General features: G+C 40.5%; 1 protein-coding gene across 2 annotated transcripts in view; it reads left to right on the forward strand.

Annotated features, from left to right (window-relative positions):
- The window catches only part of ARHGEF28 (Rho guanine nucleotide exchange factor 28), a 264,926-nt gene that overhangs the window by 137,716 nt on the left and 112,314 nt on the right, over nt 1–14,896 (forward strand). Inside the window, exon 1 of one of the 2 annotated variants that reach the window (XM_081090557.1) lies at nt 10,685–11,030. The exons of the other annotated variant lie outside the window; for it this stretch is intronic. Within the exon in view, the coding sequence (XP_080946683.1) occupies nt 10,946–11,030 (85 nt within the window). The 5' untranslated portion in view covers nt 10,685–10,945. Of the gene's footprint in view, nt 1–10,684; nt 11,031–14,896 lie in introns of those variants that run through there. 2 annotated transcript variants of the gene reach the window in all.

A 14,896-nucleotide genomic window follows, 5' to 3' on the forward strand; every position in this document is an offset into this window, starting at 1 on the left:
TTACTAGAGGTTTATAGTTTATCATATTGTGTTTTCTTCTGATTAAAAACAAAAACAAAAACAACCACATCTGCCCAGCCAGAGTGGCTCAGTTGGTTGAGCATTGTCCTGTGCACTGAAAGGCTGGCAGTTTGATTTCCAGCCAGGGCACATTTTGGTTGTGGGTTTGATCCCCCAGTTGGAGCACAAACAGAGGGTACCTGATCCATATTTATCTCTCATCTCTCCTCCTCCTCCTCCAAGTCCTCCTCCTCCTCCTCCTCCTCCTCCTCCTCCTCCTCCTCCTCCTCCTCCTCCTCCTCCTCCTCCTCCTTCTCCTCCTCCTCCTCCTTTCTCTCAGCATGTCCTCAGTGAGGATTAAAAAAATATAAAAAGCCTATCTTAAATTATAATTTCCAAGTCTAGGAAGCAGTGATGAGTCTGATGTCCTGCTTAATGTTTGCTCACCAAAGTTTTTAGGGGAAAAAAGAAAATAGAGAGTGAGTTAAAGTTAGGAGTTGCTGATCTAAGCATTCAGTTATCCTATGGTTCTAAACTCTTCCAGGTTTTAATTTCAGTGGAATTACCGTGGAGCTGTAACAATCCTGGAGCCTGGACCCACCCTTAGAGAGGTTGAATTTAATTGGTCTGGAGTGTAGCCTGTGCTTCAAGAGTTCTAAGAGCGCCCCAGGTGATTCTCAGGTGTGGTGAGCTTGAGACCCAGGGACACATTTCCTTACTTTAAGATGCTCTGCTCTGCTGAAATCACCCCGGACTTACTGGGTTTACATATTTTTGGAATTTAGATTATAAAAGCAATTAATGGAAGCCAACTTGTATTAGGTTTGTAGACTTTTAATGATTATCACCATCAATATCTTCGTAGATGTGGGAAATGTGAAAACTTTGGGAAAAAATTATTGAAAAAAATTCCTAACTACTTGAACCTTAATGAGGTTATTGATTTAGAGATGCACAGATTGGGATGAAGGGAGTTGGGTTTACATGAATGTTATAAGGGCATTATGACGATGCTTGATGTTTTTTGGCATTAGTACCTGTAGTATAATCTAAATCACTTTTTCATCTCACAAACCACCTTAATTTCTGAAATGTAATCGAGGGAGGGGAAATGGCAGTTTTTTTTTCCCTCTGAACTCTAAGTTCTTCATTCTCCAAAATAGTATCTTCAACTCCAAATAAACCAGTTTCGTGAATAAGTTAATTCCATAGGATCCTTCCCTAAAGATTCTATCTTGATATGTAAATCAAATGATTAGCTTATAAATTTCAAACAAGTATAACATTTAAGGAAACTACAACTAATTATGAAAAAAATGAACTATATTCTGAAAATAGCATTTACAAAATTTTTATATGGAAAGTTAAAATTCCACTCAGAAATTTACCTTTTTCTTGTGATGAAACACTTCAGGAAACCTGTGTGCACAGACACTTGATGAAAGAACTGCCTTCACAGAGGACTCACTGGGCTGTGGCTTGATTGCAGCATAAATGTGTTTATGTGCGTTTAGGCCTGTTTTTTACTGAGTACCAGTGGTTAATCCCTTGGAAGGGACTTTAGAGCAATTAACATTCTGGTTAGCTTTCATGCCAGGCAGTACAAGCTCTAACAATTTATTGGGACAGTTTGCTTTAACTGTTTGAGTGGCTGATTAAGAAGAGATTTTTATGAAACATAGCCCCTTACTCCAGACATGGGCAAGAAAGCCAACAGAATTTATTCTCTATATGAGGTTCTGCTGAAAAGTATGTGTAATAAAAATATAGAGTAGTCATGCAATTCGAGGCCAAATAGGAGATCCAGCAGTAAATAATCTGTTGTTGCTTCATAATATTTAAAATCGCAAACAAAAAAATCAGAATAAAGAGTGAAGTTGAAGGTATCTAGATCTAGAACTTGAGAAGAAAACTTTGAGTAAGCTAGCTGGGTTTCATCAGGGTTCTTGAGATTTGTCTGCCAAGAGGGTTTCTGTTGATCTGACTGAGGTAGACTCACCTGTGCACAGGTGGCACATGGGAGCTTCTCATTGGGGTTAACTCTCGGGAACTATTAAAATTATTTTCAGCATATAATTTTTAATGTCTAATTAATCCTCTTAGAGTTACACAGCAACTTTACATAATAAGAAGTTAAGCAAAAAGAAATTTTATGCTTGACTTGAATACTATACATCTGAATAAGTGATGCAAACATTCTTTTAACATGAATTGCAAACATTTAATCAACACAGATTCTGTACTTCTTGTCTCCATCTTTTAACATTTTTAAACTTTATTTTTCAGAACAGTATTAGATTTACAGAAAGGTTGTAAAGATAATACAAAGAGTTGCCATATTCCCATTCCCCACTTCCCCAGTTTCTCCTATTATTAACATCATATATCACTATGCTACATTTGTTGACAATAGACGAGTATTGATACTTTATTATTGACTAATGTTCTTACTTTATGTAGGTTTTATAGTTTTTAATCTAATTTTCTTTTCCATCCCAAGATGCCATATTATGTGTAGTTGTCATGTCTCCTTAGCTTCTCTTGGCTGTGAGAATTTCTCAGACTTTCCTTGTTTTTGATTATTTTGACAGTATTAGGAGTCCTGGTCAGGTATTTTGTAGAATGTCTCTCAATTGGTATTTTTCTCATATTTTTCCATCATTAAACTGAGGTTCTGGGTTCTGGCAGGAAGTTCACAGAGGTAAAGTACCATTTTCATTATGTCATATCAATGATATATACCATCAACACTACTTTATCACTGTGAATGATGACCTTGGTCACCTGGCACAGGTAGAGTTTGTCAGGTTTCTCCATGGTAAAATTACTCTTTCCCACCACTCTTTCCATACTGTATGCTTTGGAAGGAAGTGATGACATGCAACTCATATTTCATGAGTAGGAAGTTATCTCTATACGTCCTTGCGGATAAAATATCTACATAGAATTATTCTATGTGGGAGACTTGCATTCCCCCACGTATTCATTTATTCAGTTATTTATGTCAGTATGGATTCATGGGTATTTATTTTATACTAGTTAAGAAGGCATTTTTATGAAAATATAGAGTAGTGATGCAATTAGAGGCCAAATAGGAGATCCATCAGTAAATAACCTATTGTTGCTTCATAATATTTAAAATCGCAAACAAAAAATCAGAATAACGTGTGATTTATTTGTTTTTCAGAGTGTTCTAGCTTTGGCCATGGGAACTCTTTTAGTTGGCCTCTGTGTCTTATCTACATAGCCCTGTCATTGTGGGCTTTTTGTTTAGGGTGATGAAAGTATTCTCTATGATACTGTGATGGTGGATACACGACGTGCATTTTTCAAAACCCATAGAACATATGGACACAGAGTAAACTCCAATGTGTGCAAATAAAAATAATTAAGAACACAGACAATGGGATGATGAGGGCTGGGTGGGGGTGGGGCACGGGAATGGGCTTGAAGAGGTTAATGGGGGGAAAAGGAGGACCTATGTAATACTTTCAACAATGAAGATTTTTTAAAAAATTAAGTCGGAGGACCCTCTGGTGGAATGCAGAATGTGACAAAAGAATCTAACTAGTAAACATGTGTGAAATACCTTACTGTAGGGGGTGGGAATACAGATTTGGAAATGAGTAAGCACTGTCTTCTAGGTGATAAACTTGTTTCCCACGGGGTACAGGTTAACAATTTGGATACCACTATAAATGTGTACTGGAAATGAGCGAGCAAGTGAGTGGAGTATGGGTAGTAGGTGCCAGGTTTCTCACTCTTGGAGCAGAAGTTTATAGATAAGCGAGGGGTGGAGGCCAGGATGATTCATGTGCTAATAAATTAGAGTTGTAGACATCAGTATGCACTTATGATTAGTTAATATGGATAGACATGGTTGTATAGAGAAATATTTGTAGATATGTGTATGTGCATAGGCTAGGACACATACATACATATATTTCCTTGCCCTGTTAGTTGCCCTAGAAGCAGCAACATTCCATCCAGTAGTATATACAAGATTAGCCATCTGTTACATTTTGTGTGAATTTTAGCTTAAACTGTGGCACTGATAGTTTAGAGTTTATGTTAAAACTAATCATTTACATTCTTTGTTCATTTTATACCTCATAGTTAACTTATTTACATGTGAATAACCATGTGAAAGTCTATAGAACAGAAAGTTGAACATGAATGTTAAAACTAATAAAAATAAGTGTGTGATTAAGTGTGTGGCATGTAAAAAACATTTTTGGTGCGTTTGGGAAAATTGGAATTGGAACATTAGGAAGGTTGAGAACCACTGCCTTAGACTATAATGAGATACATTTCTACCCCTTCAATCCTTTCTCTGTCTAGGCTCATGGCTCTTGTCCTTGCTTTTTCCACTGCCAGGGCCCCTCACATCCATTATCCATAACTGCCTCTCCAAGATAAATGCGAAATTCCTCATAATTTATTGTTCAGAAAAACTTAGCCAACTTGTCCAAATTCTTTCCTTTCAAGTTATGCCCAGGCACTTCAGTGTTTTAAAAAAAAAAATGATGTTCACCATGGGTCTTTTACCTTAAGAGAATCCTCGAAGTAGAACTGATATCTGTAGCAATACAAAATGCTGGTGGAAGCTTTGACAATATAATTCTTTAATATGTTGCTTCAGTCAGAAAGTCTATTCTTTTCCTGTCCTAGAGTGTTTTAGGTATTTCCTTCTTATACTACATGTGAATATATCATAATACAAGTAATGTTCTTTTGTTGGATTTTTAGATCTTACTCATTTTTGTCTTAGACAATAGAGTGATATAAAGGGGCATATCAGAACCTCTGAAGCAGGATGCAGGTTTTTTGTTGAGATAAATAAAAGTAATAAAGGTAGGTGAGAAATTTTTTAAAATCTGATTTTTAAAAGTAAGATAAGTTAGAGTTTCATTTTCCCACAATCTCTCCAACTTTTTGCTTGTTGATAATAGTCATTCTAACATGTATCTCATTGTAGTTTTGATTTGCATTTCCCTAATAGTTAGTGAAGTTGAACATCTTTTCATATGTCTATTGGCTCTTTGCATTTCATCTTGGGGTAAGTGTCTGTTCAGGTCCTCCACCCATTTTTTCGTTTGGATTGTTTGTCAGACAGAAAAAGTGAAGAACCATATGATTTCACTCATATGTGGGATATAAAACTGAAAGCAACCAATGAACAAACAAGAAAAACAGCCCCAAACTCATAGACTTAGACAACAGTATGGTGGTTACCAGAGGGAAGTAGGGGGGTTAGTAAAGGGTAAAAGGGGTCAAATATATGATGAAGGAAGATGATCTGACTTTGGGTGGAGGGCACATAATGCAATATACAGATCATGTAGCATATAAATGTGCACTTGAAACCTAAATAATCTTATTAACCAATGTCCCCCAATGAAATTAATTTAAAAAATTGAACTCATACAAAAATAAAAATAAGGTGATATTATGAATGGTAGAATCCTAGAATTCCAATTTATGACAACAGTGATTATACTGTGCTCCCAATTCATGTGTAATATATGTGAATTCAATTTTACAGGCTTGTCCTATCTAATAAAAGAGAAACATGGTAATTAGCAAACGACCGCTACCCTTCCCATTGGCTAATCAGGGCAATATGCAAATTAACTGCCAACAAAGATGGCGGTTAATTTGCATACATAGGGCAATGATGGGAGGCCATAGGGGAAGGAAGGTGATTGGAAACACAGGCGGCAGGCAAGAGCCAGGAGGCACTGCCCCGGCCCTGAATCAGAGAACCGGCCATCTTTGCCTGCCCCCTGCCGGTGATCGGAGAAGCCAGAGCGGGGCACTGAAGAGGCTGGCGCCGGCCTCTTCCCTGGCGGCCCCTGCCAGGGATGAGCAACCGGAGATCCCACAGCAGGAAAGGGGGGCCTGCAGCCAGCCTCCCTGTGTGCCTGCCCTTGGGATCGGTGCAGTGATTAGGGGGCGGGAAAGAGCGGCCTCTAGCCAGCCCCCAGTGCGCCTGCCCGTGGGATCGCAGCGGCCATCACAGAGCAGGAAAGGGGGGCCTGCAGCCAGCCCCTGTGTGCACCTGCCCCTGGGTCGCCACTGCGATCCCCAAGCAGGAAAGAGCGGCCTCTAGCCAGCCTCCATGTGCGCCTGTCCCTGGGTCGCCGCTGCAATCCCAGAGTAGGAAAGGGGAGTAGGAAAGGGTGGCCTGCAGCCAGGCCCTGTGTGCACCTGCCCCTGGGTCGCTGCTGTGATCCCAGAGCAGGAAAGGGCGGCCTGCAAACAGGCCCTGTGTGCGCCTGCCCGTGGGATCGCCCCAGCATCTCTGAGCAGGAAAGGGCAGCCTGCAGCCAGGCCCTGTGTGCGCCTGTCCCTAGGTCGCTCTGGCGATCCCACAGCAGGAAAGGGCGCCCCACCCTGGCCACAGCTCAAGGGAGAGTACAACATGCAGTGGAGGCCAGGAGCCTGAGAGATCAACAGAGAGGGGCGCCTCCCAGGTGTGGCTGGGGGCAGGCCCCCAGCAGACACACACACACACACACACACACACACACACACACACACAAACACACACACACGGGATGCCTGCACCGAGCCTCTGCTGCCAGACTGTGGCCATCAGTAGGACATCTACTGAGGGTTCCCAGACTGAGGGGCTGGCTTGACTGAGGGAACCCCAGTCAAGGCCACTTATTTCATGCACCAGGCCTCTAGTTAAAATATAAAACAGGATGGGGAGTTGGGGAGAAAAATAATAATTTAAATCTCAGGTGGCTCCACCCATGATTGCACTCTGTGAGCATAATGCCCCTGAGTGAGTGTGACACTGGAGATGTGATTGCGCTGTTCCCACTGTGCATCTCATAAGTGAGCACCTCTTACTACATGGAGATGAGCTGTGCCTTTAAAGATCCTCATTTTCTATATAACATGGCTTCTTAATGCAAGTCAACCATATCACCCAGTGCCAACCCCACGTAATGCTGTTCTCCAATGAAAAACTGCTTGGGTTGAACTTAGATGACCTGGTGTCCTTCTAAGAGATTTTTCAGGAAGATTTTAACCATCTCTGATCTTCACCTACTGCTAGAACCGGCAGCTGCATGTAATTGTCACGTACTGGCTGAAGTTTCCAGAATAGGCTTGTCCTGGCGTTAGGGGTCTTGTGTCCTCTGGTCTGTACTTTTTATGACTTTTCAAGAATGGTGTCTAGCAGTGTTCAACGCTGGTCCCCGTGGTCAAACAAGGGAGCAGAAAATAATACATTCTCCTCTGCTTTCTGCCTTGTATGATTTTCTGGAATGTCTTTGCACATTGCCATGCCTTAGTCTTGAAAATCAAGCTATTACTTCTGAGGTAGTATCTATAATGTAGAAGAAAAGGATAATGAAAGGGCAACTTTATTTTTTTTCCTTAAATCTTTATTGTTGAAAGTATTACATACATCCCCTTTTCTCTCTCATTGGTCCCTTATGCCCTCCCCTGCCCCCCACCCCAGGCCTCCAGCATGAAAGGGAAACTTTAGATTTAATATTTATGCTAGAAGTTATTGAAAACTTACTTATGTTAAGTTCTTTATTATTATCTCATTTGATCCTCACAAATCTTTGAAGTGTAGAGGTTATGGTCTTATTTTGAATGAAACAACTGAGGGTCAGAAAGTACGAGTGACTTCATTGGGGCCACTAAGCAAGTAAGTGACAGAGCCCGTGCGCCCAGATGTGTATGGCTCCAAGAATGCATGATTTTTCTCTTTGGCTTGTGGCTCCTTAAAAATATAAGTTATGACACAGTTCTTGCCCTCCAGGAATGTGAGGCCCCATTGAAGGATAAGAAGACTTACAAATACTATAATTCAAATCAAAATATAAATACCCCTCTAAGGAGATTTGATTTTATCAAGGTTGAAAGGTAGGTGACCTGTTCTCTGATGAGGAGAATTGAGGAAAGTTTCCCTTCGATGCTGAAACTTCAAGGCAGCAGCATCTGTCCTGGATGATTGTAACCGTATGGAGGTCATTTTCTAAGTAAAGGATTTTCGAATTGAAGGAGGCACAGTAAGGCTGATGAAATCATTCGCACTTGCATTGTAATGGTTGTATGCTCGCTGGTGAGAAGTGGCCTTGGGGATATATCACTGAATTCTGCCAACTGCAATTGCAATCAGTCAGAGAAAGCAAAGCAATTAACTGATTGAATATGAGTGAGATGTAAATAACATCTTGAAATAATTTAAATATTGGCACAATGGAAAAAAATAGTCTATTACTATAGAAAATGAGGATAAATGACCTACAGTTGGGAAGTTTTGGGGTGAGCAAGAAAAATAAGAAGGGCTGTATGAACACAATGTTTTTACATGTTAACTGAACTGTATATGACTGGTTAGTGGAAATCATTTCATTCATTAAAATATATTGATTAAAAAAAGAAAAAAACTATAGAACAAAAAAAAATAAAAGATATTGATAAGTAATAAAGCAAATGAGATTAGAAAAATTTTTGTCAGGCTGATGAATTGGTTGGGTAGTTTTAGAGTTTTTATTGTCAGAATAATTTTCACATCAATAATCAATTGATATGCAATTGATCCCTCTGGGCTTTGGGGAAAATTATATTAATATGGATCTATCTACCTAGAATCTCAACAAATAGAAATGTGTTTTACGGAGTTCTTTCATATCTCTCTTTGTCTGCATTGTCCTGAAGTTCTTACCTGTTACTGATGGTCAAGCTAGGAGAAGCCTGCTTCAGTAGTTTGCTGACCTGGGATTTATCCTAGTGAGATGGCTCTAAAACTTCATCTTGCATGAGAATGAAAGACAATAGTATCTCCTGATTCAGCACTTTCATTTCAGTTTGGTGATGTACTGGTTGGTGGACATTCCCTTCCTTTGGTCTGTGGATATTTCTGAGGCAGCCCAAGGGTGCATGGACCTATGTACACCCCAAGTATTGCCTGGAGCCCTAGAGAAAAACGGTTTTTTGCCACCCATAAGTACTGTTCTGTTTTCAAATAGAGATACTGTTGTAATGAATAAAATATAAACACACTTAAACACTTTACAAGAGTTCATGTAGCTTTTTGTCAATGTACATGTTTACAATAAAGAGGATATAAAAATACTACAGCTGTTATGTAAAGATTCTACACCCACAAGTTAAGACTAATAAGTGTAAATCATTCATTTATTCAGCATATGCCTACAATGTTTCTGGCACTGTTCTGAGCCCTAAAACTGAGAATGAATGGAAACACCCATCCACAAGATTTTATCTCTTTTCTTATTAAAGATATATATGGACTAAAACTCTTACCTAATGTAAGGGTTGAGAGTACTTTATCCTTACAGTTGCACCTAGTTGATGAATAAGAATACACAGTTATTCAAATAAAAAGGCACAAAATAGCAATGTACTAATGTTTATTTTCACTTAGTTATAATGCTTACATTTAAGCATTATAATGCTTACATTTACAACTAGAAGTAGTTGTATTTTGTCCTAGTTACGTTATATAAAAACACAGTAGTGATTTATGTAATTCTGATTCTGATTTGAACTTGAAATTAAGTGGCTTTTCTCCTTTTTCCACTTCTTTCTGTGCTCCTCACCCAACACTTCCCAACAGATAGGATTAGCTGTCACAGAGCAAGTTATGCATCTATTTCCTTACACAACATTGCACGATAGTGCCAACCATTTGGGAAATAATTTTCATGAAGAGATGAATGTTAATTAAGACACATATTGTCATGTTCCAAACCTGCAGGATCGAACAGATATCTGACACCCATATTGTTTGGGTGTCAGACGACCTCACAAAACAAAACACAATACTTCTTGCTATCATTGCTACCTAAAGAAATGCTTAAAAGAGACTCCCCTCTGACACTTGGGGTACATTTTCCCACCACAGGTCTTGGTTGCTATGTCTGAGCTTATTTGGGGCACGTGCATCCATGTGCTTCTAGGGAGTTGTGGAAGTAAGTTTGAGCAGTGTCACGCTTTATGGGGAGGCGGTAATGAGCTCCCACTGAATGCTAATTAGGGGAGAGTTGTTCAGGGAGACCGCCTGAGAACTGTTGGTTTGTGGTAAATTAGTCACTAGCGCTACTGAGGCCCGCTGCAGGTTTAGATCAGAGCGATGATGGCGCCCAGACCCTTATGATCCACAGCCAAGCTTGGTGACAGTTTAAGAAAACAGCTCAATTGTGCTAAATAGTCGTAGATGACTTTGCCTGAATTTAATGAGAGGAGTATAATTCTGTATAAAATGTGAAGCTCTCAACCACTTCAGGATTAAAAAGGTGGGGAGACTGGATGTTAAATGAATTATCAGAGCTGTTTTGGCTCTTAGAACTGAAAAGCTGCCAAACCAGTCAGTGAAAAGACAGATTGCTCTGGAAAAATCCTTGCCCTGTGTGGTGGCCTTCATTTGCGTGTGCAAGGCGCTTTCTGGCTGTCCACACACATAAATCTCAGCCTTTATCTAACACGGCACAGGGTGGCTTTTCTGAGAAATGATACTCCAACTCCAGATCGAAACAATTGCCTGCGTTTGGAAGCTTTTCTTGAATCACAAGCAGTTCTTTCAATTCCCAGTTACCTTTCGTCTTCATTTCCATTTCCAGCCACGAGAAGAGGGGAGTTAATGATTCATTGGCTCCCAATGACCTTTTGAATAACTGGACTGTGATGTGCCAGTGCGACTCAGCTCCCTCTCTCTCTCCCTTTTACTTCCCTAGTTTGGCTTTAATATTTACAGCCTCCTTCTCGGTCTACATGCCTGAACGCCTGAAGGAAGCAGAACATTTATTGCCTCTCCCTCCCCGTGTTCGCCAGCTTTTCACTCAGCCCCGTTCCTTCCTTTTACATCACATGGGAGACTCGCCTCCTGGCTGGGACGCCCGGGTTCTTCCTGAGTCTCTACTGTTGGATCTGTCGGTCTCACCGACACAGAACGATGGATTCTGATTCAGACTCACCTTTTAACTACTCGTGGCCTGCCTTCCCCAAAATGAAGATCCGACGGAGGGCGTCCAGACAAGGTAGATCACGGGGTCTTTTATTTTCCCCAGAGCCAAGCCAGGCATCTTCGTATTCTTAACTTTTTTTCTCCTTTGTTCCTTTGCCAGGCTGTTTTCTGACGAGGTACGCGTTTATACCTGTCTTTATAAAACTCTCACTATGTAAATACTTTACATACAGACTCCCAAGATAACCCTACTCCTTCCCGTGTTCCTTTCACTTTGAGTCTACCTTTCTACCTTGTGCATGTGTAACTCACAATTTAAAAAGAAAAGTGAAGGGAGTTTAGTACAAGGTGAATGTTTTGAGTTCACTTAATCAGAGTTACCTCGACAATAAAGAGTCCTGTTGATTTAAACGTGCCCGGCTATTGTGGGGTATGAAGAAAGCGACACATGCCCTCAATACCCAGTTTCTGCGTCGTGTGTGTTTTGGGTTTCCAAGTGTGTATTAATTTTTTAAAAAATATTTTGTACTTTAAAAATTGTTCTTTCTTTTTTATACTATTTTACTGATTTTATAGATGCTCTAAGGAAGGGACTTTGTGAAGGTAATTTCAACAAGAAAGCCTGCATATCTCTAGGGGATATAGTCACATAGTAAAAAGTTTAACAATCATTAGCAAGTATGCAAAATCATTTACTGCCAAAGGAAGAAGAGCCATTTATCTGCAGCGTGATTAACAATGGAGTGGGTTTACGCCAACTATTTTCCCTCACCTGCACCCCACTCTTGTGGTGGAGGCTTTATAAACCAAGGGGCAAGTTAGTGTTGGGCAGCGGAGGTGCCCAGAGAATCTGCTGGTGGTCCTTGCGGGGCTCAGCAGGTGGCGACTGCTGCTTTCTGAGATTTGCCAGAACAAGAAAGATAGTCAGTTTCCCCTTCCCATCTCCTGTCTGGTGCAGAGGCTTACGCGGTTGTTTTTAATTTAAGGAGAAAGGAACATTTTCATGAGCTTACAAGCAGAGGAGGTGCTTCTGAAAGTGCGACTTCTTTATTCTCTGGAGCAGAATGTCCTACTGCACCACCCCGTACTGTTCCCCGAGAAAAATGGAGGCTGGCAGTTATTAACACACCTGGTTCTCTTCAAGGATCTTGTTTCCTTCTTCTGAAACAGAGGGGTGTGTGTGTGTTTGTTTGCTCTTTGGCTGGGATCAAGGCCAGCCACAGGAATAAGATGGCGTGAACATCTGGGGGAGGAGGGTAGAGAGCCTCAGCCTGAAAAATCTCCCGTGCTGCCCAGCTGCCATCCTTGAAACTCTGTCATGAGGAACTTAAAGAACTTCTACAGTGTTCTATTTTCCGGTTACTCTGTTTTAAAATTTAATGTCTTCTTTGTAGGGGTAAAGGACTATGATGTATGCACCTTGCCATTAAATGGTTCGGGGAGCGGGGGGGATATACCTATGAGAGAGCACGAATGTGTGCATGTAAAAGCATGTTTGAATACAAGTAGAAAATAGAGTGAAATGTTAACAATAGGTGACTCTGGGAAAAGATGATATATTGGTGTTCTCTTCGAATTCTTTCAGCCTTTCTGCAAGCTTGGAATTATTTCTAAATTAGGAAACCTTAAAAAACATTTAAATCACTTCTGAGAAGGAAGCTATACGAGGTCGCTGATACTTTAGAGTGAATATTATTAGTTTGGGTTCATTGAGAACGACTCGAGGGCAGGTACCAGTTCTGTAAGACTGCTATCTCTTTTTGCAGCCCAGTTAAGTTTGGGGGAATAACCTGCTTAACATATTTTTGTATTTCTACTGCCTGGCTGGCCGACTGGATGCCTATGGTTTTGGGGGCCTGGGTAGCCTAACAACCCGGAGAGACATGGGGTTAATAATTAGGCGGCCAGTGGAGAACCTGGAGAGTCCAGTGGAGGTGGAGGGAATGCATTAATCACACTCTCCTTTGAAATCCAAAGTTGGAGCCCAGCCACTTTGAGCTACAACAGAAAGTCATAACATAGCTATGTGTAAATTAAACTCAATTCAAGTGAAAGCAGGTACCCAGAATGTGAGAATGATTAACTGTTTGCTGCTAATAAACAAAAGATAAGTGCAAATAGGTTGGTAGCAGAGAGTTGAGGATCGCCAGACAATGTTCTATGCTTCCTTTCTTCATTCAGTGGTCACGACCTAGTTGTGAAGATGGGTTTGGTCATCCCATAATGTTGGCTGGACAGGGTCCCAGAACCATAGGTCACAGAGATGACCTGGTCCAGCCACCACAATTTACAGACAAGGGTGATAGGGCCCAATTAAGTGAAGTGATGGGGAAATGTTCACATGTTCCACGGGCATCTCCAGAGTGCCGGGTACTGGCATAGAGGGCAGGGCAACGTGGGAACCAGACAGACACCGTCCTTGTTATGCAGGGGTCTTAGCTTTGGGAAGGGTCCCTCATCTCCCAGGACCCAGACATGCCACCTCCCTATGGCAGAAGAAACACCATGAAAGCTGATTTTTCCTTCAGTGCAGTGATTGGTTTGTGAAGAGCTATCGTCTCTTGTCTCTTAGAGGATGATCCACTTAATTTTAGCTTTTAAAACTAAGGTGAGTTGAGTTCTGTCTCATTCTTTCTTTCCTTTTAATCATCACCATCATTCTCAGAATGTAGGTTCCAGTCACCTGGGAAATCACGAAGGAGGTTTTTGTGGGCTTGAAATGTCTACCTTATTAACAAATCTCTCTCATATTCAGTAAGAAATATTCTCTTTCATTTTATATTATGCTTTTAATTCCTGATCCTCCTTGTTATATTTCTTTTAATACCCTTTCTGTTCTTATTATCACTGTTCTTTGATAGACACATATATACGTACACAAAACTGGCTTATTTAGAGAAATGTGAAAATGTAATAAAAGGAAAACTAGATTAGCAGAAACCCACCAATACTTATATATCAACTGAAAAGCATTTAGTACTTACTTATTCTTATGCCTTCAGGAGAAAAAAGGGATATACCTCAGAAGCAGTGCTTTTGGTCACAACCAGCAACGTAAGCGGAGGATGAAAGCAGTTAAGCCAAGCTGCCTCCAATACAGCCCGGGGGTCCTCACAAGTTGCCCTTTGTCGTTTCATGGGCAGCCCTGGAACAGGCTGTGCTGGGAGTCTAGTGGTTAATGACTGGAGTGGGCCAGAATCCACGATGGTTCTGCTTCAAGGACTCCAGGAATGCCTGGATTTTTGTTTTGTTGGAGATTTTGTTTTCAGTAGGAGATTCAACCAAGAAATGTAATGTGTAGTAAGCAAATATTTAAAAATATCAGGATTGGACCTTACCCGAGTTTCCCATGATTATCATTCAATTTTTAAAATGCATTCTTTAATATAAATCATCAGAACCCGGGGGATGTTGAACTTTGTGACTTTCATCTTCTTGTGTAGCTTCTCTAATTGTCTCCTACTCCAGCTCATATCATATGTCTCTTAATGACACACAGTGTGAAAAAGAGTGTGTGTGTGTGTTTTTAAAGTTTTGTTGGTGCAGCACCAGTGTAGGGTTGCCAAAGGAAGGGTTGCCTATAGAAAACTTAACCACCTTGAAGAGCTTATACAGTGCCAATTTTTTTGTAGTCACAGCAAAATAACTAATAGTTATGTGATACTTTGTTCATCATAATAAGCACTGTTTACTAAGCTGTGGCAGTTACTTTATGTACATGATATATGATTCTCAAAATAACTCTATAAGATTGATATTATCTCGGCTTTCCAGGTGAGGAAACTGAGTCTTAGAGGGTTTTAAAGTTATACCTAAAGCCATACCAGGAAGTGCAGGGAATGGTAATCATGGTAGACTATGGAAGAAAATGAATGAATGAGTGACATATATATAAGGACTTATTCACATGTTATCTTGTAAAAGCCCTGTATGTTAGAT

This window comes from Myotis nattereri (genome assembly GCF_964212035.1).
Source record: "Myotis nattereri genome assembly, chromosome: 4".
Lineage (NCBI taxonomy): Eukaryota > Metazoa > Chordata > Mammalia > Chiroptera > Vespertilionidae > Myotis > Myotis nattereri.